Source organism: Egretta garzetta, unplaced genomic scaffold (genome assembly GCF_000687185.1).
Source record: "Egretta garzetta isolate BGI_Z169 unplaced genomic scaffold, ASM68718v1 scaffold88, whole genome shotgun sequence".
Classification (NCBI taxonomy): domain Eukaryota; kingdom Metazoa; phylum Chordata; class Aves; order Pelecaniformes; family Ardeidae; genus Egretta; species Egretta garzetta.
In genome coordinates this window covers 760649-785622 of record NW_009260408.1, presented here as the reverse complement: position 1 = coordinate 785622, position 24974 = coordinate 760649, and the positions used below count along the sequence as shown (strand labels likewise).

At 37.6% G+C, this 24974-nt stretch overlaps 1 protein-coding gene across 4 annotated transcripts in view; it reads right to left on the bottom strand.

Annotated features, from left to right (window-relative positions):
- Positions 1-24974, bottom strand: part of INVS (inversin) — a 95229-nt gene that overhangs the window by 56665 nt on the left and 13590 nt on the right. The window contains exon 3 of one of the 4 annotated variants that reach the window (XM_035898995.1): positions 9454-9528. The exons of 2 other annotated variants lie outside the window; for them this stretch is intronic. In XM_035898995.1, the coding sequence (XP_035754888.1) occupies positions 9454-9528 (75 nt within the window). Of the gene's footprint in view, positions 1-9453; positions 9529-13943; positions 13997-24974 lie in introns of all 4 variants that reach the window. One more of the 4 variants, XM_035898997.1, reaches the window with a different exon arrangement.

Here is a 24974-nt window from a genome sequence, read left to right as displayed (position 1 = left end):
GTATTTTTTTTTCTGTTACAGATTTTTCCACCAGTTACTACTATATTATTCTGGTGCATGCTTTAGCCACCAACAAATCCCTCTCCTTAGGAAATGAATCTGTAATAAATCCCCTCATTCTGAAACACAAAAGCTTCTGTTTCTTCCAAATGTTTTATGATTTTTTTAAACCATCACCACAGAAAACACCTGTACTTAAGTTACTTATTTGTAATGATCTTATTCATGCTCTTACTTCTGACTGCTCTTCTTTTCTTCAGTAATACCATGAATGTTGCTGTGTTCCTTTCACTTGTTAGAAAATAATACCATCCCTATTAACGGCAAAGGAAAAACTCCCCACCTTCAATTGATTACTGCTTAAGTTTGTAAATACACAATGTATCAACATGTCTTGAAGGCACATTTAATTTGGGTCTTAAATTAAAGAGGGGAAAAAAGTATGCTTAACCTGAAAAGCAGTTACTAGCCAAATTCCTTTGCTTTTATAAAATTCTTGTGTATAACAAGTCTTCAAGTTTGCTAGTTTTTACTCATAAAATGCACTTGCTTGGCCTACAGATTCCTTGGCAGCATGAAGTGCTTTGGGTCCATCCATGGTCTCTTAATATTGATAGTGTCTCTAAAATGACTCTGTTATACTGTGAAAAATTATGAGCAAACAGGATTAAACACTGGTACAGAAAACTCGGTTCCTGCTAGCCAAAATTTACTATGCCAATGCTGATTTTTAAAATTCCTTTAAGTTCTATTAATATTATTTTAGCCAAAAGACTTAACTCTGTATGCAAACAACAACACAGTTTCAGAGCACAGCTAACAACTAGCTTCAGCATAATCAGAAGAAATACTTCTGCTATTTCAAAATTTCAGCCATATATACTAGCTGCAATTGAGTATAACACATTTTTCTGTAGACAGTCAGTAAGTAATCATTGCTCTGCCATCAGGTAATTACTTTGAAGAAAGTTCTGGACCCCGAGCTTAACTGCTAAGCAGTCAAAAAAACTTCACTTTCCTGAATGTTTCAATAGAGAAGAGAGTGATGGGAGAAATCTCTTAGTCAGAATCAATGAATTTGTCAGAATTCAGGTTTTCCCTGAAATTGAAAAAGTTATCCCCAAAATCGCAAATTCATGCAAAAAAAAACCCTTATAGCATTTTCAATATGAGTCTATTTCCAGGAACAGATTCGAGCAGAAAATTGACAGTAAACTCTTCTATCTACTTTTCCAGGCCTACAACATAATGTGTTTATCATGTCTTATTATTTATCCATCTGAAGCAGCTTTTTCAACCTATTTTCTCTCCCTGGCCTCTTCAGAGAGACAGCAGCTGGGTGGGCATCTGGCACCCAGCCAAGGTCACTCCACCCCTATATGGTCACCTAAGTGAAAGGCTAAAGAAAAAATGAGCTCTGTACTGGTAAGAGTATTGTTATGATTCTAACCTAGGTTGATACTGAAATTACTGATGGTTGTATTACCAATGCGCTAAAAACATTAGCCTCACACTTCACATTGTGCCACAGTCCTGCTCTGAGTCGCCCGGTTGCCCTGTGCCTCTGTTTCAAACACTCCTCAGAACTTGGCCCGTGGTACCTTCACTCAGCAGGGGGAAGATTAAGGAAAGAACATTTATTTTTCCTATCCTTGGATCAACGGCAGTCCCCTTCTTCCCTAGAAAACTAATGGAGAACAGGAGATCTAGTATGTGACTGAACCTAACATGGGCAACGGGTATAGGGAAAGGGAGGGAATTCCAGCATCACTGCAAAGTCACTCTAACATCTAAAGCCCTTCTGGGCCAGGTTTCAGCCCCAAACAAACAGGTAGACATAGGTTCCTACTGGTCTGTTGTCCAAAACAGTTCAATTGTACTGCAACATTTAGAGCCATCATATTTTGGTATTACTGTTGGAAAGGTTTAAAGAATGTTACCCACCTCTACTAGCTGGCTCTCTGGTAATAGGTAGCAAAATGTCCTGGTTTCAGCTGGGATAGATTTGCATAACTTGTCTTTCTTGGGTTTTATTTCTCTCTCTTTTTGTTATTTTCCTTCTCATTACATTTTTTTAAATTATTATCATTATTATAATATGGTTATTTTATTTGAATTATTAAACTGTTCTTATATCAGTTTTACTCTTCTGATTCTCTCTTTCATCCTGCTGGGGTGTGGGGAGTGAGTAGAGAGGCTGCGTGGTGCTTAATTACTGGCTGGAGTTAAACCACAACAGTCATTTTTGATGCCCAATGTGGAGCTCAAAGGGTTGAGATAACGACAGATCTGAGCAGAGCATGTTAGAACAAATTTGTGATAAGCATTCATTATATTAGGTTAATAGTTGCTGGTTGCAATGTTGATTTATTTGCTCTCAGAATTATGCTTGTCTCAGAGTTGGGCTATGTAACACTGTGCTTGCTGTATGCACTCCCTGTGGTGCTGGTTATCACCTCTGGGAGCTGGATTAAGGTTATCACTTTGCTGTACCATGTAAAACTGGCTTATGCTATGATAAAATTATTGGTCGTGAGATTGTACTCAGCATTGCCGTCATCCCCATACTTCGGGAGCCATCTCTCGGAAACTATTAATAATTACACTTTTTACCTCTTCTCCTCAGAGAGCCTATGTATGGGGAGACACCTTCCTTCACCTTCCCATTCTCCTCCAGGAAGATACAATAGCTCTTGAGAATTTTGAATATCCTTGGGATATTCAAACCAGCATGTTCCTATTGCTGTGTCTCTTGAAAGTGTTTCAGGCCTTGTTTAATGCGAAACAATTCTTTAAGAATACCACCCAGAGATCTGCCCTGTGGCTGGGTAGTTATGAGTGGCAGGGTGTGTGGGACAGTACAGGCAAGTGCCTAGGACAGCAGGCACCTCCAATGTTTTGGAACTTGTGGTTTAACGCCAATAGGCAACTAAGCACCACACAGCCGCTCATTCACCCTCCCCTCGCCCCAGTAGAATGGGGGAGAGAATTGGAAAAACAAAGTAAAACCCCTGGGTTCAGATAAAGACAGTTTAATAGGACAGCAAAGGAAGATGGTGATGATGATGATGATAATGATGATGATGATGATGATGATAATAATAATAATGATAATAATAAAATATACAAAACAAGTGATGCACAATGCAATTGCTCCCCACCCACTGACTGATGCCCAGCTCGTCCCCAAGCAGCGATTGCTGTCCCCGGCCAACTCCCCCCAGTTTATATACTGAGCATGACATCATACGGTATGGAATATCCCTTTGGCCAGTTTGGGTCAGGTGTTGTGGCTATGCTTCCGCCCAGCTTCCCTCTGCACCTGGCAGACCATGAGAAGCTGAAAGTCCTTGACCCGGTACAAACACTACTTAGCAACAGCTAAAACATCAGTGTGTTATCAACATTATTCTCACAGTAAATCCAAAACACAGCACTATACCAGCTACTAGGAAGATAACTATCCCGGCTGAAACCAGGACTTAACCCCCAAACAAGTGCACAATCCTGAAAAACTAGTAAAATATTTGGAAAAAGCATGCTGCCACCCTGGCAATTCCAGAAAGACACAAATCATTACAATGTGCTGGGGCCTGGCCCATGCCTACCAAGCCCTGTTCAACACTATTCAGACCCCTCAAGGGGAAAAGAAGGTCTCTGGATCCGACAACAAAATGACAGGCAATGTGGCTACTCCAACCCTGTCGATAGGCACTGCGAATACTCCTACCCCCGCAACAGGTACTGCAGCTGAACCAGAGAACCAACCCATGCTGGTATCAGTCACCCCTACACACAAGAAGTGGGTGTTGGTCCCTTCTCCCAGGTAACGGCCGATAGGATGAAGGCAAATGGCCTCAAGTTGCACCAGGGCAGGTTTAGGTTAGACATTAGGAAAAATTTTTTCACCAAAAGGGTTGTCAAGCATTGGAATAGGCTGCCCAGGGAAGTGGTTGCACCCCTATCCCTGGAGGTATTCAAAAGATGCTTAGGGACATGGTTTAGTGATGGGATGGCAGGGTTAGCTTAACAGGTCAACTTTTCTTTTCCAACCTAAATGATTCTATGATTCTATAAAAAACAATCACAAAAGTGGGTTCTTCCAGGAAAATTGCTGCTCCAGTGTCCAGTGGGCAGCTCCCCAGACAGAGTAGAAGGGCTGATCTTACTCCTGATCTTAACGAAGGGACTTTTGATTAGTATTTCAGAGTAGCGAATACTATGACCAGGACTAGAGGGGCCCTGCCTCCAGCCAGGTGGAGGAAAGGGACAACAGGGATTACTGGATTGTGTGGACTCCATGGCCTGGCACATCAGACCCACCGGAGTATAAGGCTCTAGCAGGCACCAGTGCACAGTGTACCCTAATGCCATGAAGCTGTACAGGGGCAGGACTCATCTGTATTTCTGGAGTGACAGGGGGATCCCAACAGCTAACTGTACTGGAGGCTGAAGCGAGCCTGACTGGGAACAAGTGGCAAGAGCACCCCATAGTGACTGGCCCTAAGGCTCCGTGCATCCTTAGCATAGATTACCTTAGGAGAGGGTATTTCAAGGAAACAAAAGGGTACCAGTGGGCTTTTGGTAGAGCTGCCTTGGAGATGGAGGAAATTAAACAGCTGTCCACCTTGCCTGGGCTCTCAAAGGACCCTTCTGTTGTGGGGTTGCTGAGGGTCAAAGAAGAACAGGTGCCAACTGACACCACAAAGGCGCAGTGGTGGTAATATCCTCAATTCCCATCCATAAGCTGATTTGTCGACTGGAGAGCCAAGGATTGATCAGCAGGACTCTCTCACGCTTTAACAGTCCCATACAGCCAGTGTGGAAGTCTAATGGAGAGTGGAGACTGACAGTAGTCTATCATGGCCTGACCAAAGTCACGCCACCTCTGAGTGCTGCCATGCCAGACATCCTAAAACTTCAATACGAACTGGAGTCAAAGCCAGCCAAGTGGTATGCCACAACTTCTTTACTTTCAGGGTGACAGACCAGTGGGGAGGCCTGGCAGTTTGACTATATCACACTCCCACAAACCCATCAAGACCAGTGCCATGTGCTTACCATGGTGGAAACAATCATCAGATGGCTGGAAACGTATCCTGTGCCCCATGCCACTGACCAGAACACTATCCTGGGCCTTGAAAAGCAAGTCCTATGGCAACACGACACCCCAGAAAGAACTGAGTCAGACAACAAGACTCATTTCCAAAACAATCTCATAGGCACCTGCGCCAAAGAGCATGGCATTGAGTGGGTAATACCACATTCCCTATCATGCACCAGCCTCTGGGAAAATCGAATGATACAATGGACTGTTAAAGACTACATTGAAAGCAATGAGTGCTGGGACATTCAAACACTGGGATACATACTCAGCAAAAGCCACCTGGTTAGGCAATACTAGGGTATCTGCCAATTGAGCTGGCCCTACCCAATCAAGACTTTTACATACTGTAGAGGATTTACAATTTACCTTTTCAATACATGTAGATAATTTAATACATTCCAAGATACATTGTTAAAGCCTGAGTCTTAGGCTACCACAGAGCTAATAACAAATTGCTGTAGTTAATCCTGTTTCTTGTGAAAGGTTTTATTCATCACGTAAGCAAAATTATTCTAGAAATTTCTTAGCATACATGAGTGTTAACCTCCTTAACAGGTGACAGGATATTCTCTCCTCAACTGTGAGCTATCATGCATGTTCCCTCTGAGACCTAAACAGCTTAACTTGCCAGCAGGGAGGTCACGTACAGCACTCTGCGACATTTGGTAGAAGCCTGGCAATGCCAGCAATGGCAGTAGGGATCACTGCTCAGCTATCAGGAGATAAAAGACAAACAACAACTGAGATTAATACTAGGAACACTATTTCTTGCTGAGTTAACTTGGTCATTATATAACCACGTGCTTCTACGCTCTGACTAGCCACTTCTATCTGGTAGTGTGGATATACCTCTGAGGCTGCATTTTTCATCTTTGGATTTTAAAAACATACTACGTAGGTAGATAAATATAACCCCATTTTATAAAGGGAGAAACGGAGCTGTACAAGATAAGGCTAAGAGTCAGAGGAATACGTGCACGTCTCCAAGCATCAAAAGCACATCCATAGATAGGCTACAATCACCTTGTCATCATTGGGTTAAAAGGGGCCAATACATACAGACAAATTGCTTATTTCCCTTTTCATTGCTGAGACTACATTTTCAAAAAACATAAGAATTCTAATCCACGTGAAATATTTAACATGACTTGAAAGACTGATTTGTAGTGATTTATAATGTAGCACACATGAGCTGACTACTGACTGTTACAGCACAGCACTTGGTTTTCAGAACACCTACAATAGGCTTGTGAAGATTTATTTAACTGTAAGCGTTGCTAGAGAACTAGGAAAATGGCAGCCCAGCATCTCTATATAACCTCCTGGTAAACACGGCAGGGGTCATTAAAAAGAATGCCAAGATGTTAAACCGTGAAGATGCTACTTTGGCTCCAATCCAAAATTACATACCTGCTTTCTCAGTACTAGGAACAGACAGACCAAAAGAACATAAAACAATTTAAAAGTGAGCCTTACAAAGGAAGTGGTTTTTAAGGGCTCTTCATTGCCAACAGTCATAAGCACTGAAGATGCAGTCAGGGCATATACTTCCAGCAGAATAGAAAGCCTTAGAAATATTTACAGATAAACCACAAATTAGAACTGAAGGTTAAAAATTACCATCTAGGCTACTAAATCCAATCCTCCAGCACCATAGGGAGTAAGGACTTCTAATAGTTTTCCAAAAATTCCTAGGGGTTCCTTTTAAGTGGAATTGTGGTGTTTTGGATTTTTTTTCCCTTCATTTCTTTCAGTTTTGGGCTGGATTTTTTACGTTTTGTTTGTTGGGTTTTTTTTTTTTTAAGATACCCACACATTGCATTCTTTCTACCCATGAAAGTACAGTGCAGGTTTTAAAACCTAAATAAGCATTGGTCTTTTTATCTCAATAACAAAGAATAAACCCTACATTCCCCCCAAAACAGTCAGCTCTCTGCACTCATTCTAGTTTGAACACGTTTGTTTTGAACACAAGCAAGCAGAGATTACAGAGCGTGCCAGAAGAAGTCCCACTAAGTAGCCTACTGAATGGCAATGATACTTGTCTACTGCTAGTGGAAATACCTTGCCAGATATACCAAAACTGCATTTCTCTCAACAATTAGGTACATTCGCCGATCAATTAGCACACCGCCATCCTTCTCAGTCATTTCCAGATAATAAATTCCTAATAGAACTGCACTGCCCCCGACCCTCACACATAGACTTGCATTTTGGACTATCATGTTTCCAACTATTTCAATCACTTTCAGTATTCTCATACTTCTGGTATCCGAGACACTCCAATTCTGTCTTTGACTGACAGTAACGCCTAATCTTGTGTCAGTCTGAAATATCCTTAGAAAAAGTACTACTTGTGGTGCTAATTTTGTTAATAAAAAATATTGACTAATACTAGATTCATGTGCAACTGTTGAGGAATTCTAATATACTCCCTTTGGTCTTACAGTTCATATTTCAACTGTATTTGTTTTCAGTTCATTATCGAATTCTTTACCATACCCTTACTTTCTGTGTCCTAGTTTCCCATTTAACTTGCAGTTTTCCATCTAGCACTACAGTAAATATTTTTGTACGTGCCTGAGAAGGCAATCTACTATATTTATTTCTAGAAATCAGCTCGAAAAATACCCAGTTAGTCTTGAAGAACCTACCTCTGACAGTGTGGTGCACATTTTACCCAATTTTCTATTTATGTTTACATATTTATCCCTTAGAAACTAATTTTAAATTCTTGCATGCTGCTGAGGTCAAACAGGCTACTTCTCTCAGCTACTTTTCATCCTGTTCAAAAAAGTATTCAAAAATGTTATTGAATACCCTAAATTATGCAATGTTATGATTCTCAAAGAATGTTTCATTGATTAAAACTCTTTTGCACCTTGTTCCTTGCTGTTTCTGCACTGTTAAGATGAGATTTATCAAAATCAGGCATTAACCATTGACCATAGCCCCTGACAGAGAGAACTGCAGTAACTAAGCCTGGCCAGCAAGTGCACAGAAGACTGCAAGCAAGTGGTAAAATCAAAGTCCCCACAAAATCAGAAGCACGAAGGTCAGCCTGTTTAAAGGAGTTCAAAGACAACAGAGAAGGAGTAACAGTGCAGCAAGTCCACCATCAATCAGGGTAGGGATTTTGGAGATCTGGTAATTATATATCCCACCATAGTTTAATAATTTATTAGCTTATTAAATTTTGATTTTTGAAATGTATTCATTATTAATTAAGCAGCACTTATGTAAGTCATTTTAGCACATTTTTTTCAGTATCGTTTTGTGAAAAGAGAGACCATTTAACAATCAATAACTCCTCTTCAGAGGAATATAATATATAATTCAGTTACTTTTACTCTTTCACAAACAGAACACCATAGAATTATTACAGTTGAATTAACTGCAGAGAAAAAACAAGTCTGCTTTTCTAATACTATACCAACTGTAGTACGGGCAATGATCATACTTTTATTGTCTTTAAATATTATTCATGTTTTAATTTTCCTTTTTAAACTCATAAAACATATTTAAGAAAGTATAGCTGGATACGTAACAACAGCTTGAGAGCAAGAAAACAAATTGTATCATAGGTTATTACCTACATATTAACTTATGTACACTGTTCCTTCGGTTTAGACCCAGTTTGGGGCAAAACGAGAACTGGAAAGGTGCACAGAAATTTAGCATACCAGGCCACTGATCTCCTTTTCCAGACAAGCACATTCTGCCCCAAATATATAGGTTCTTATTCTAAGATAACAAAAAAAGTGAAATAGATTGCTATGATTTTTTAACAGTCAGATTAGATATTAACACCTTTTAAACCCAGGACACCTTAAAAGTTGGGAGTTAAGATTTAACCGTTGCTCATGTCTGAAACACAGAACTGTCTATACTTTTTAATAGTGACACATGAGTTTCTAAAGTCTGTATAAACCTATACATTGGCAAATAATAAATTGTATTGCATACTCAAATACTCACTGGAGTAGAATATGAACAACCTAAGAGTCATTTAGATTTTAGCTTAAAACCCAAGCAGAATATAGCAGCCACTTTGCGCTACATTAGCAGGCTCTGCCAGCAGATTAGCACATACCCTACAGCCAAAGTTGAGAAAGAGCTCTTTGCTGTCAGATGCTTTCAAGAAGCAGTGAAAGTCAAAAAACTTTAACTCCTTAATTGCTAGCTAAGCCTTTAAAAGAGAAACATATCCATGAGCTTTCCCTTTAAAACAAAAATGGTGACTGAATTCAGCCTGTTTATTTTCACAGAGTAGAAACATCTGTCTTTGACCTACTCAATCTTACAGAAGATAACCTTACTATATACATACAAACATACATACTCACTCTCTTTCCAGCGAGTAGGTGCTGAAGAGAGGATGCTTCACCCCACAGGTCAGCTTGGTCACAAATTTTCAAAACCTGAAAATTTTAACAGCTTTGGAAAGAAAAGGGACGGTACCTGCGGTTTCTTTAGAGGTTGTTTCATCTATTAGTGTCCCTTTGAGAAGCAGCATGTTCTCAGAACATCGGAAACAACTTAGAATGACATGGAGTATATGAAGGACTTTCTGTCACCAACACCTGCCAGTTTGAGTAGCTTTACAGGGAACAAACTAAGCATTTACAAAAACAGAAGCTGTGACTATCATACTTCTAATTTGATATACAGAGGAACAGAATACTGTTCCAAAAGCAAATGAAATCCATACATCAAAAGGAGCATTTTGATATGCTTTATATTACCAGCTAACTGCCAGAAATCTGTCAAGGATTCTTCAGAAGAAAAGTTATTAAAATAGAGACTAGCAAGTAGGTACAGTAATTAAATTCAAAATAATTATTTAGATTTATAAATTAACACTTGTGTTTTGAAAAATTATCTATGCATGAAATAGTGAACCTTTTTTATTTCTAATACACTGAAACTGAATTAATATTGCATGGTTACAACAGCTATAAGCCCTGTAAGAGCTACCCTTTAAACATATATGACTGGACCATTCTTACACTCCTTGAATATCGGTAATTTTTTTTAACACTTGCTGAAAAAAATAAAATCAATATACCTACTCAGAACCTCAATTTCTAGTGAAAATAAGTAAAGTCAACATCAAAATAGCAGGCTATCTCTCTGGTTATCATGTGCTATATTGCCATACAAGTTCAACACACTGAATATTCTTATTTGAGCAAAGAAGCTCATGACAAAGTTTACACAAAATTTTGAAAATGTTTAAATTTGAAATGCTATATCAAGCATACACAAAATTTGAATCACAGACAAGCTCCCAATAGCATTTTTCCCCCATCTCTGCCATAATAAATACGATTTTGGTATGTAAGCCATGAACAGGGAAGGAAATTCTATTTTATCCATAAATCTCAACACCTGGATTAATCATTCTTCATTAAAACATAGCAGGTGCAAAAATATTGTCCCTGTTGAATGAAACCATACCAAAAGGGAAGGTGAATAAATCAACTTATTTCACAAGTTTAAAGTAAGGTGATCACATTCATCAATTTGATTGAGAAATCCTATAGAACATATACACTTAAGTGTTTCTATTAAACCTAACAGTTATAAGGACATTCTCAATCCTTTTAAATACACCCCTCAACCTTTGGGACATACGCTACACTGGGCAAGAATTAGACACTGAACAATAATTCTTAGTTCATTTTTGCTGCATACTGTCTACTCACTGTGGTAGTCTATACTAACTACATTACAAATAAAGTCAGCAGAGGTAGTAGAGAAACTGCTCCTTCCTGTTCCCTGCACCCCCTAATCAGCTGGAAGACGAGATAGTCAGAAGACTTGATTTCCACATGCATCTTCAGTATAGCTGCTGTGGACTGAATGGAAACAACCCGTCTCTGAACAGACAGATAAAATATAATAATGTAAAGTTTACTAATTATAGGGACTTAAACCATATTTCTTCTAGCTCTGGAACAACTTCAGCCACAGTTGGACCAGCTTAATTCAAGAAGACTTGAAATCAAGTGTTTAGGTAGTTTTAACTTGAGCAAAAACTAAGCAGTTAACTCCTTGATTAAAAATGTAACTGAAAAATAAAAGCAAGTAAAAGAAAATTTTTCGTGTTATAGTTCTAGACGTAACAGTCATCCGTTGAACTACAGCTTTGAAAGAAAATTCTGTAAGCTATTTGTTACCTCTGTGTGGACAAGGATGATGCCATGTCTTCTATCTAACAAACCACTGGCGGATTTAAATATGTGATGTTTTGCTAATCCTATCAAGTCAACCATGGCAAAAACGCCACTGATTTTGACACTGGGTTAATCTCACAAAGTACCCTTTTAGCAACTTTGTTAGCAGCATCCTAGACTCAAAAGCAGAACGCTCAACTGGAGAGAACCTCTCAGACAGCTGAATAGAAACCTTATTTACCAGTTTCCAAGCTGAACGTGTTCATCTGTCTGGCAAAGCATCTTAGGCAATACATCAGCCAAGAACGCCAGTACGACTTGAGGCCAGTTCTGACTATCAGACATGTTGACTTGAAAGCAAGGCAGCGTCTGAACTTAGAGCACTTCTCCCTAAAGCCTCTTGCAAGATTGGCTTCAATATGTTGGTTTCCATAGGAATAGACAGAACTATCAACTGGCACACAGTCAAAGAATACAATGGAGAAGACAACTGACCAGTGCTGTAAAAGCCAAGGTAAAACTGTTTCCCAGAATAAGTTGAAGGAAAATATCTTACAGCCTTTGACCTCATTTATCCCTGGTCTGTACATGCTGTTTCTGTGTAGTGTTCTCGGCTCTTCAGCTCTAAATTTTATGGTCTACGTACAGAAATTAGCGGCTTTCATGTTAAAAACACTTCAAGGATGAAAATGCAATTAGCATTCTCATTTCCAGTTGATCTCTTCTACTGTCACTGAACTTGTTTTCCTGTACTGTTCTTTTGAAGTCATTCAGGCAGAAGTACCCACAACACACAATCTCTTGGGATTTACAAGAAAACCTGAGACACATCATCCATGTTTACAGGATCACTGCCCACCTTTTCATAAAGAATCAAAGACTAAGTTTTCAAAAAATATTGTATTTCAAAATATATTGATTCGAAAGATTTGGCAGCAAGTACCGATCCCCTCCTATCCAAAACCACAAGTACTATAAAATATTTACGACATACATTTTCTTCCTCTTCACGGCTTTATGTTGAAAAGTCTTGAACTAAAGACTAGTGTTAAAAAACTAAGAATATAACTCCTCTTTCTTTTTAAAAATGGCGGTTTCATATATTCACATTTTTCTCAAATCTTAGTAAAGTTTCGATTTATGTCCATATTTATAATGTTCTTTCCATTTTTAGTAATTATCTGTATACCTCACATAACTGATGTTTTGCAGATGTCCAAGTCTCTCATTGTTTAGTTATATATACATTACCTAATGCCTCCTAAACTTCCACCTCTCTTCCAGAAACATAAGACAAGGTAGGATGGTTACAAGACATAAAAAATCCTCCATAATCTGCTTACAGACAGAAATTTTTAAATTGTACAAGGTCATACTTTAAGAGGACAAACTTACATCTAGACAGACTTCATATGATTTTCCATTCTTCTAGATATGTTTCTATGCTGTGTCCAGATTTCTATTTAAAATCTAATAACAATGTTATAAAGAACAGTATTACCCATGAGAGAATTCTACCTGAAAAACAAGTCTGAATTCCAGCCATCAGTCCAGTCAAAGTCCTCGCTTTTTATCCTAACTTTGAGCAGAACTGTTTCATTCTGGAAGGAAACCCATTGGCATTGCTACTCAGTATCGCTCTGACCAGTAGTGTCACTACTGCCTCGTGCTTCTTAATAGCACCCCTCTAAGGGCTTGTGCACATGGTGTCCTTACAGATTCCTGGAAGCAGCAATGCTTGCAAAATGAAAACTTTGCATATATACTCATTTTTGAGCATAACTTCCCAGATTTTTTTGTTATTATTTTAGCTGCTGTTTTATCTGAAAATAAATCCATGTCTTTTAATTGATTTAAATATATTTCAAACATCTTAATCCTGTAACAAAACAGTGTGAAATAATTACAAAACTGTATATGTACTGCTACACTATATTATGAGGAAAGTTCTCCAGCCACAGTGAAATTCCCAGAATTATTACAGAAGTAGACAGACAACCCATAATGAAAACAACCTGCAATAAAGGTAGGTTTAGACTTACCTTAAAAATTTTTGAGTCAGTTGAGGCTACTTTTGTATACTGTGATATTTTATAGCTTCTATAGATACTACTGTGACATTTGAGATTTAAAATGAAGTCAGAATCTAATTACAGTACAGGTAAATAAATGAAAGCCTTAGTAAGCTACTCAAATTACATCCTAGTAGTAACAGAAGTACTGGATTTATTTCTCTTTGTTCAGATTACAGGCAGTTAAAATAACAATTCAAGCTTGGTGTTTCTTAAAGTCTTCCCAAATCTGTATCATACTAAAAGAACCTTGAAAAAACAAGTCCTATGCACATATACATTTATATTTAAATGTTCCCATCAGAAGGCTCAACATATACAGCAGATATTCATAACATAAATCACTTAGTATTTCAGTAGAAATCATTCCTCATTAAAAAAACCTGGTAGTATTCTTCATTAATTCCTCATTCTTCATTAATAAAAAAATGCGTAACAGAAAAGGGTTTCAAGCTGCTCTACAAAGAGACCAAAAAACGATAATTTTGATGCGTAAGGTAAACTAATTTTGCATTTTATGAAACTTTGGCATTAGCTGTTGCTTTCCAGGAAATAACAGAATTTGCTTATGTAGTTTATACATACCCATTTTGACTTGAGTGCGATTCACCTAATTCTTTAATCGACAATTTAACCAACTGTTCACAGACAAAAAGAGAGACAAATGAAAAATTAGTGCTCCTAGAGTTTGTGGCTGGCCATAAGATCTGAATTTATTTTTCAAATACCTTCTATAGCAATAGCCTTGCATACTGAACACATCCTATCTAGTTTACTATTGATTCAAATGACAAGCCTGAGCATCAGATTAAGGACGTGTCATACACCTGATAGAAGATTCCTGGAGAATTCAGCAGAAAGGTGCCCTGCTTCAAAATGATCTATTGCTGGTACTACATTTATTGAAGCGTACGTGGAAACATTTAACACAAAACTAATTCACTTAAAGTAGGAAAAATGCTTATAATTAGTGAAAACAAATACCTTCGCTTTTTAATTCAGAATACTGGGAAAAAGTCACCTCATTCAAACAGAAATCACCAAACAGCTCACAAAACTGAACTAAATCAAACTGATGAGCTAATACTAGTGATAGTCCTGTTTTAATTTGTCAGTGCCAAATCTGGACACAAACAAGTAAGCAGTTTCTCAGCCCCAACAACAATATTTCTTCCTGTAACCATTAAAGATCAGTCGTGAGGTCAGCTGCAGATGGGCAATTAATGCAAGAACATTGTTTTATAAAGGACACTCAAACAGGGAGATGCCTTTGCCTGTAAAGCTATTTTTTAAGATACAGACTTGGCAGCAGACATCAATGTCCTGGGAGAAGAGCTGGGCAAGCCTCCTGCACACCGAGGGGTGCCATAAAGCTAAACGTGATGAAGGAACAGCAAGAAGTGAAATGAAATCTATTCAGATATGAACTGACACTCCCAAGTACAGTACCATGTTTAGAAAGAATCGCATTTTAAAGACACAACTATTAATCTTCAAGTTCAAGCGCTAGAGAAATTTTCACCTATCCTTTGAATAAAACAAAATGAGAGAGAGAACACAGCCATTTGGTAACAGTATGTAAAAGAGACCTAACAGTTGAAAACCAGGATATTTAAGTCAACTTAAAACAGCCAAACGTCAAGCAACATGTAATAACGTTCTGCAGAAAAAGCACTGCTCGTGCCTGCACAATGGACTTGCCTTTGCTGGGCAAAATTTTGCCTAACTGTCCTAAAGCATGTCGGCATCCTGTTCAGTTCTAGTCCGTCTTCCCAACAAAATATCTGAGTTTAAGTTATGCATCCATTTGGGTTTTTTTAGCCTTATGTGGTCAATTAAGATGTTTTTTTAATGACAGGATCACTTCACCTTCTCATTCTTTTAACTGACTTTCTTCATAAACTAATATGAATTATTTTATTCATTGATATCAGCCTGAAAAATTATCATTATAGAAGAGGACTTAGAAAAAGATAAGAAAAAGTAACAATGGGCAAGTCATCAGCCCAGCTGTTCTTCTAAATTTTACTCACAAAAATACAACTGTGAATTTGATAGATGAAAATAAAATAATTCTACCAGCTGGCTGTACAGATATTTAAGATATCTTTCCATATGCTATGCAGAATTAGTTCATTTTCACTGGGAAACATAACATGAGCAGGGCTGCTCTATGTTCTGCCACCATAGCTTGCAATTCATTCATATTTTCAAAATCTTTTAGAAAATCACTGCAGTTGGAGACATTTCTTATTATTTTTAATGAAATCTGAAATGCTTGAAGTCAAGACAGCTCAACAGAGGCACTAGTCTGATAATACAATGTATGTTTTGGGCCTGACAATATCCTCTTTGGCAGTCTGGATCATGAAAGCTTGTTTCAAGCACCGGAAACATGGTAGAAGAAGATATAAAGCCAAACATTGTAAGGGAGGAGAATTGACAGAACAAGAAGCGCAGCAGAGATGCAGAGAAGTGAAATTACATCGTGCTTGAAAATGAGAGAGGATAGTTTGTACAATGAAAAAAAGTCAATTAGGTTAATAAAAATAGCTGTGACATTGCTGGAGGGAGAAGAGAAAGAAAACAGCACCAATAGTAATGTTCTAGCTAGACAAAGAAGGTGAGAAAATGGGGAAACCACAGATCATGGCCATGGCAAGGGAACTGTCTGGAAAAAAAAGAAGGGCAAGGATTTTGGTAGCCAGTATTAGGTAAAGCTCTAGAAATTAAGATACTGAATTATGACACACTACTTACCACAATGAATGAAAATAAAGCAGGAACTTGACAAAAAAGTAATTTTTCAGAAGAATGGACCGATTTTTAATAAGCTAAAAATAGAATTTAAAAATCTTCTAGTAATAAATGGGCCAGGCTTATTTTATTATCACAAAACCCCCATTTTATCACAGTGCTTCCATAGCATAGCCTGCAACAGAGTGTAGAAGCACTGGGCCAGTGGATACTGGAGCCAAGGTGAACACAGCAGCATAATACTTCTCTTGCAGCTCAGCAATCTCAGCTATCCTCACCACAATTAAATCTGCAAGAGCAGGCCATTATCTCAGTTCTTCATCTGTCTTCCTATAGCTTACACCAGAAGGTTAAATGTGACTAAATCAGATTATACAGACTCAGAACTAAATACCAAGATCATAAAGTGAGAGTTGGGGAAGCAATGAAACAAAACAGCGAGGGAAAGATGAGGCAGAGAACTGGATTATGAGAAAAGTTAGAAGTTTAGTTCTGATAAAGCCTAGACTAGAAATGACAGAGGTACAATACCTCTCAGATAACTAATTGCAAAAGCAAAAATTATTCAAGCCCATGAATCCCACAAAGATGGGTCTTTGGGAGCATGGCAGTCAATCTGAAGGGGGGAAAAAAGCCACCATTTCTGATACAGAAGCCATTGAAGCATGATAACAGAAAATACATTCAAGATTTCTGCTTTGGAAATACTCAGAGCATTGTACTAACCTACAAAGAGAAACCTGAGATTAAGGATGGGTCTGCCAGCATTTACAGCAGACCACCAGTAAATACACTGTCTGGAGTTCAAATGTTCATCAATAAGTGGTGTAGAAGAGAGGGGAGCGGCAGGGGAATCAATCCAGACTGAAACACCAATAGTAAAACCACTAGTATAGAATAAATGATCAAAACCAGAAAAAAAAAAAAAATCTATTGAGATTTTAAAAAATCTACAAGCTTATAAAAAAGAAGAAAAATATAAAATTGTCCTTTTTTTAATTAGCCAATAAAAAATAAAGGGCTTTCCTTTCCCCCCTAAAAACTGCCATTTCGAGGTCATCAGCAGTTAAGGATGCTAGCTCCTTGTAAGAGATGGCCAGTTACGTGAAGGATAACTTTGACCAAGTACTATAGATCTCAGTATGTTACATAGGGAAAGGAGATACTGGTATGGTTACAAGACTTGCTTTGAAAAGAGTGACAAAGTAAGATGACAAAGAAAGAAACTACTAGTTTAGTAATTTCATAAACAAGCAAATCCTCCTTTAAAATCTAGTCCTATTATTTATTCTGGCAAGGTAAATATTAGTACCATAAACCTTCTGAGACATTAATCTGAAAAAAAAATATTTGCATTACTAGCATAATGGCTCTTGCATTGGTTTTAGCTTCTTCAGCACAATCCAAATCTTTCTCCAAGGTGGAGAGCAAGGGATCAAAAGCAACAACTGTATGAAAATACAGGCAAAATTCACCTGACAATTTCACTGTCCAGTGGGGGACTGGATCATAATACTTATTCTACTTCCAGCAACACTGAAACAACTGCTTATATCTCAAAAAACATATTGGTAGTATTGGACTGCCAAATCTTTAAACAAAATATTAAACCAAAATATTCCATTTCTTTGTAGCTTCTGCTAAGTGATTCCCCTCCATTGGTGGATATTTTCCTCTCCTATATTATAATCTTTCGCATTTATATTCCCCATCTGAGTAGTTAACTGGCTTTTTCTCAAGACATAGAACCAATCCGATCTGGTATCACGCTGACAAATCTGTTTCACACAAATTCTGTCTGTCTCTGTGTGTATGCATGCGAGCGAGATACAGAGAAAGCGCACACTACACATCCTCATTAACTGGAGAGATATATAATTAAACAAGAAGGGGTTAAAGCGTATGTTAGCCTATTCTACTTTTCCATCTATGACTTTTTAAAAAGCTTTCATATGTCTTCTTCCTTGTTTCTGAAAGCTAACCATCCCTTCTTCCTCTCAGGAAGGCTGACATTTGACAGCTTAACATAGCTGACAGGGTTACCCAACAGCCCACCCTCCCTATTCTCAATCCAATTAGACCTCTAATCCTCCAGATGAAAGGCCCAACTACTCACGTTCCTCATGACAAGGACAGCTATTGATTATTTGTCACTACAGCTAACACCTTCTCTGTCGAGGCCACTCTGACAGAAGCAAACCTAGCAAATTAGACAGCACTTTATCTGCCCTGGAGGCCAAATGGCACAACAAGTAAAGGCTAATAAATGGTATAAAAATGAACAAATCATAACATTATGACAGGTTGATCGTTGCCAGCAGCTTCACAGCTGAAGCTTGATGCTCCGTTAGACCTGTTCCTTCTCTTTTCTCTTCCACTCGTGCTCCAACTTTGACTGAATTAAAGGCCAGAACAATTAAGGCATTTGACCAGCAAAGATAAGCTAGGATAGAAGTATCATCAAGGGACACAAATGTCAATAGCAGACTACCGTTTGTCAATAAAAACATTCCAGAGATGCAAATGCTTATGACTCTGCTCTCCACTAGGCTGTACTGACTCCCTTTGTACAGAGCTCTTCTCAAGCCCAGGCACAAACTCTGGGAAAATTAACCCCAGAAAAGCAAGCTTGAGCTGGGAAGTGTTCTTATCAGGCAAGGATTTGCATCATTAAAAAAGGAATCCCAATATAGAGCTACATGACTGAGAGATGTTACGGTTGTTATTCCATTTAATATCTATGCAATTTGCCTTTCTTTTTAGTGGAGTGATACAAGCCAGGAATACATCATTTGAATTTATCTTTATAAATTTTCATCATTGTTTCTCAAGAAAAATAAAGTCTGTTTCTACGGCAATATGCAACATCTAGTAACATGGGACCTCACAAGTCACTCAAAGAGAAACTGAAAAGCAGCAACAACATTTATTATTTTTACAGCGGTACTATCCAAAAACATAAACAGCGAGATCAGAGGCACAGCCCATGAACTGAGGCTGTTTAATGCGACAAATGGCAGGAAGAGAATACTAAAAAAAAACCCCAAAATAAACACCACAAACCTCACAAGTCACTCAAAGAGAAACTGAAAAGCAGCAACAACATTTATTATTTTTACAGCGGTACTATCCAAAAACATAAACAGCGAGATCAGAGGCACAGCCCATGAACTGAGGCTGGTTAATGCGACAAATGGCAGGAAGAGAATACTAAAAAAAAACCCCAAAATAAAACACCACAACCACGGGAACACTGTTAAGATCATGCAATCACATGAATAATGTACATAAAAATACACAAGTTCTCGAAACAGTTAAAAAGCAATTAGTACTGCCCTGCCATAATTAATTAGTTGATTTCTCAACTATGCCAAAAAGGATGTCTTTTGCAGCAAGGGACTCCCTACGCTTCTGAAACTGCTTACTAACAATAAAATAATGATAAATCAAATAATATTGAAACTTGAATAAAATAAAAGCTTCTTTAAATGAAGAAGACATAAGACATGAATATCTGCTATTCTGCTTTGGAAAAAGCTAGTTTAACTGAGGAAAATGTTACTGTGTAACATCTAGATCATACAGAGATATGAAACTACATGCAAGTGCAACATAATGCTATTTTTGAAAAATATCTAAACACTGTAAAGAGATTTATTCAGTAACAAAGGTAATCAAATTATGTAGTATTTAACCTCAGACTGTTTTAACTTCTTAGGTTTACAAAGTACTCTTGTGGATGAACACATTTATTGTTTCAATCCGACACAGATGATTAAAGTCTTTAACAGACATGCATTTCAGTACAGTAATATCACAAACCACAGATATTAAAATGAATAGTTTGGCAAACAGATCCCTTAAGATTACTATTGTTCTTTGAAAAAATGAGCCTACAGTACAGTTAGGTAAGTTGGGTCTCACAAGACTCAAGCAAACTGGAACAATACTGATAAGTCGAAACAGTAGATAATATTTCTAGGAATAAACTTAAATTATTACCATACTGCTCTAAAATGTACTCCAAATATAATAAATCACTGCAAAGAGGAGATAAGTATTTTAATTTTCAAATAATGTTGTGTACTTTAGTAGATATATTTTCATTTACAGTGATAAAACCCGTTTTTAACAGCATTCTGTCCTTGCCAAAAGCAGACTGGTTCAGGATTCCTAATACCAAGCCCCCATGGGAGCACCTACCTCCGCCGAAGGGGACCTCTGGCAGCACAGTCAGCCCTACCCTCCCACCAGGGAGAAGGGAGTGCGCTCATTCCAAACTCTTATTCCCACAAAGACATTTATGCCTACACAGGTGACAGCGAGTCCATGGTGTTTTCGGGAAATGTTCAGGTTTTGCAGCATGAGAAATTCCCTTATGGTTTATATTATAAACCTCCTACTTATCCTAGGTTATATTCACTGCGATAGCCTGTTCTTATTTAGCAGATTCTCATTCTTTTTAACACATACCTTGTTTACAGAGGAATGGAATACATATCACTCTCCCAATTTGGTTTTACCTAGTTCATTGAAAATATTCTTATTTGGGCTCCCCTTGCTTTTAGTATTTTAAGAGCTTTTTTTTTTAAAAAAAAAATCTTTAACTATGATGGCTAAAAACCCAATGTTATACTAGAGGACTAGCTGGTGACAAGTAGCGAAGAAAAATTACTATTCTTCATTTCTACTCATATCAGAAAAATCTCTATATGTCTTTGTGTAAATATTAGATTCATTAACCCGATGAGTTGCCTCACCCATTATTTATTCCTGAGTTTTATTCTGCAACACTTATTTATAATATTTGGTTTATGATCACTATTCTTGATAAGTGTGAATCTCTTCCATCATTACAGGTCAGGATCAGAAATCATATACCGCTGTGTTTCTCAAGTTGTGTTCCAGGAGATGTGCCTCCCCGAGAATCATATCTGAACATTCTTTACAGATGACAAAAGATAACCCATTCAGCTTCACAAAAAAACCTAAGGTGTATTTATTCTTTGTTCTACTTTTAAATTAGGTTTGTGACCCTCACAGTTAAAACAAAATCCTTCAAAATGTGGATGCCACTACTGTTGGTCCATCCCTTTTCACACAAATACACTCTACTATGTAGTATTTGTCAAAATACACCACAAGTTCTCCTGCTGCAAACCCTCTCTTTGAACCTCCCCCATCCACCTTCAGCTTTTGCTTCTACTATTCTGAATGAGGAAAAATAATATTTTGCAATTACAAGTGGAAGTAGATAGAAACATTCTGTCTACAGCAAGCTATAGAGCAAACCCATCAGGTGTTTATACTGTAATGCATTTTAGTGCCTCAGCCAGCTTTATTTGTTCTCTTTCCTAGTCCAACTCTACCCAAAGACAATAACAGACACTATGTTTTTTGTTTAGCCATGCTGTAATTCCTTTGATACTCAAAATGACTGCTGGAAAGTAGGTATATTCAGGGAGGTAGCCACAGATTGCAAGCAATATTTTCAAACATGTTTTACTAGAATAAGCAAGTTTAGTAACTAAGAGTTACTAAAATAATTTAAAAGCCAATTTTATATGTGCCATAGCCTATAGACATTCACACCATATTTACCAGTGCAGTCTGTATAGAGACAGAATCTGATCTTTAGCTGCTCTGAAATTCTGATCTTGAACTTGAAGTCAAAATGGCATGTAAATTTTTGCATAACCTTTTCTTAAAATGTGACTTCATACTAACATAAAATCAGTGAGGAATCAGATTCAGGTGCCTTAGAATCTGCTGTGCAACCGAAACTTGCCTTGTAGAACAGTATTTCTACAGTTTTATCTTCTTCAGACAAGAGAACTGTCTGGATATTACCCACAGTTTGACTGTAGAGACAGATGATTGCTGGATACCAAATGACTTAACACTTAACGAGCAACCAACAACATGCATGTTCTTGCCTTGTTATGAGCCATGACAAAGTGTGTAAGCAGAAAATGTATTGCCTGAAAATATGAAAATCACATATTGATCTTGCAAAGCAGTGCCCAAATCAAGCTCTCCATACCAACAAAACTACTATCAAGCTTCCTGTTTCAATTATGCTGCTCTATAATGTTTACTATGACTGACTTGGAAAGCCTTCCTTCTCCTTCACATCTGTGATGCACTAATGAATCAAGATACAGAATTTCTGAAGTTGAAGAATATACAAGACAGGGTTCTGACCATTCTCATAACACCTAGTGTTGCTTGATTTCCCAGAACCTTTTCAGACCAATCATTTCTCTCTCTAGCTATGTGCAAAAGAGCTTACCTAACACTGGTCTCCACAAGATGCTTCTATCTTGTATTATTTTTGGAACATATTCCAAGCCACCCTGCACATTTCAGTGGAGAAACAGTGAAAGTTAAGATGCCCTAGAGCTATGTTGGAATGCTGAGTTTTGTAAGAGGAGACCAATACTTTGATTTCAAGATCACCATTTCATACTTTAATATTTTGCTCACGATCACTAAATCAAGACAGGTTAATGCAGAGGCAAATGGAAGTATTAACGAAATCTAAAGAAGAGTCTGTAGCAGAATTAGAGACATACAAGATTGTGAAAGAAAACCACAGCTGCTATTTGTCACACAAAACCCCTCTTCACCTCAAATGGAACACTACTAAATTCTTATCTAAGGTTTTAAGAATACTTTTCATGATGTTAGGGTTCATTTAGGAAGTTCCAGCCCTGCACAGTCTCTGGCTGTTTTATTATTCTTCCTCAGCGGTGATAGCACAACTTTCTGGGGAACTATATTGTAAATCAGTTCCCTGTAACAATGCGAGTTTTTTCTTCCTAAACTTTTCCTGTAGTTATTTTTAACCATTTCAACTAGGCTTGCAGCAAAGATCAACAGTAGCATAAGCACAACCAGTAGGGAAAAGCATTTGGGAGCATGAGGACTTGTGCTAAACAGGAAGAAAATGAATTGTTATTTTGTAGAGTTCATTTTCTGCCAACTCACTGAATGGTGAGCAGTTCTGCAGTTGTGAAAAGGGGGCAGGGAAAGGCCACAGACAAGACCAACCTTTCGGTAGCTAGACCAGCCTATCTGTAATACAACAAATAAAATCACATACAAGGAACTGTGCCTTCTGCCCTTGAGCATCTTCAGGCTGCGTTCACTAGAGAGAACCCTTTGTTCGGGAAAGTAAAGAAAACATTTGTATCACAGTTACTGTGTGTGACTTAATTAAACACAGAGGAAACTGTAGCCCTGCATGTAAAAAAAAAAAAAAAATCACCTCTTGTGGCTGGCCAACATTCCTGTTTCACACCTTGATTTGTTCAGATTTTTCACGTTTAGTCGAGTTGTATGTTCACATGAAAGCATGACAAAATGAATGTAAAGCTAATTCATACTTCATGAACCTACTATATGCACAGAATTAATATTACTCATTACGAGCTCTCACTTAAGGGGAGGACATCACTAAAGATTACCACCTAGGGAAAAAAGAACACAAACTGACCACTACCATCTCTGAAAGGCACCTTGATTATTTATTTTCATGATACAGGTTGGGAAAGAAAGTAAGAAATGCATGTGCTCTTTTATGTGGTTCGGCAATGCCTTATGAACTATTTGAGAGACTATTACTCCAGAAAATACATCTTGAAAAAAGGTAGTGAGAGAAAAATGTATCAGCTTGCTCCCAGGCAAGTTTTATTTACTTGGACAAAAAAGGGGAAATAACTTTCCGGTTTGGGTGCTCTTGGACTACCTTCAGATAAGACCTGAGAATAAGCTTTCATGAAATAAGTGAACTAAAGACTACCTTCTGGTTCTCATTTTCTGCGACATTTTATTCTTGCTGCAGGTTGTCTTTTCATACTGCCTTCTTTACTCGTATGGCTACTGGTCAGTATACCTGAACAACCATTTTTTCTAGTTTAAGAAAAATTACAATTAAAGAGCATTAAAATATACTCTCCTACTGTACACAGAATTGCTATCTGCATCCTGGATGTACTGTTATTTATCAATACCTGTGTCAGCAAAGAATTAATATAACCTACAGAATATTTAATGCTTCTAGATAACAAAAGCCACATTTTCTCACTGGGATGGTATTAATCTTCCTGAAGCCAAAATTAATATCCTCCTGACAGTTAAGCATCCTGATAGATTTTTTAAGTGCATATTATTAGCATCCAACAATAAAAATATTGAATGTTTTCTTCTATCCCTGTTAACACAAAAGGTTGTGCTTGGGGAATTCACAGAGACTGTTACTTCCCCAGAGTAAACACACTGATAGTAAGTGAGCATCCTCTGTGAGAAATTCTGAAAGAAGCAGGCCTGGTTTTTTCCTTATATTAAACTGGAATTACTTAATGGAAGATAGATGAAAAAATGATATACAGGTAATTTGGCTATGTAGAAACATTTCCATTCAGAAGTATCACATGTGGGTGTTTAAGCAAGTTGCAATTCAGGACTAGAAGCAAATTGCTACCAGAATGCTTACAAGTGAAAATGAATGTCTGTAGTTAAACTGCAATCCCAGTACTCATATCTGTCTCCACAGCATGTTTATTTTACAATAATCTAAGTTCTACCAGTTTAAACGATCTGCACCCACATAGCAATACAATTCCTCAGTGTGAAATCACTGGCAAATTATGTTAATGATTTTACTTCTGTTGCAATCAGTCACTGTTTCAGCTCCTGGTAAATTACACCCGTGTTCATGAAGTCAAAACTGTCCTCTGAACCTCCTATGACAACCTTCACAAATGCAGTCTTGCAATAATTTGTATAATTTTCTGGTGGGTTTGGGTGTTGTTTTTTTTTTATTTGATTAGTTTTTAATTTGAATTTTGGGAGATC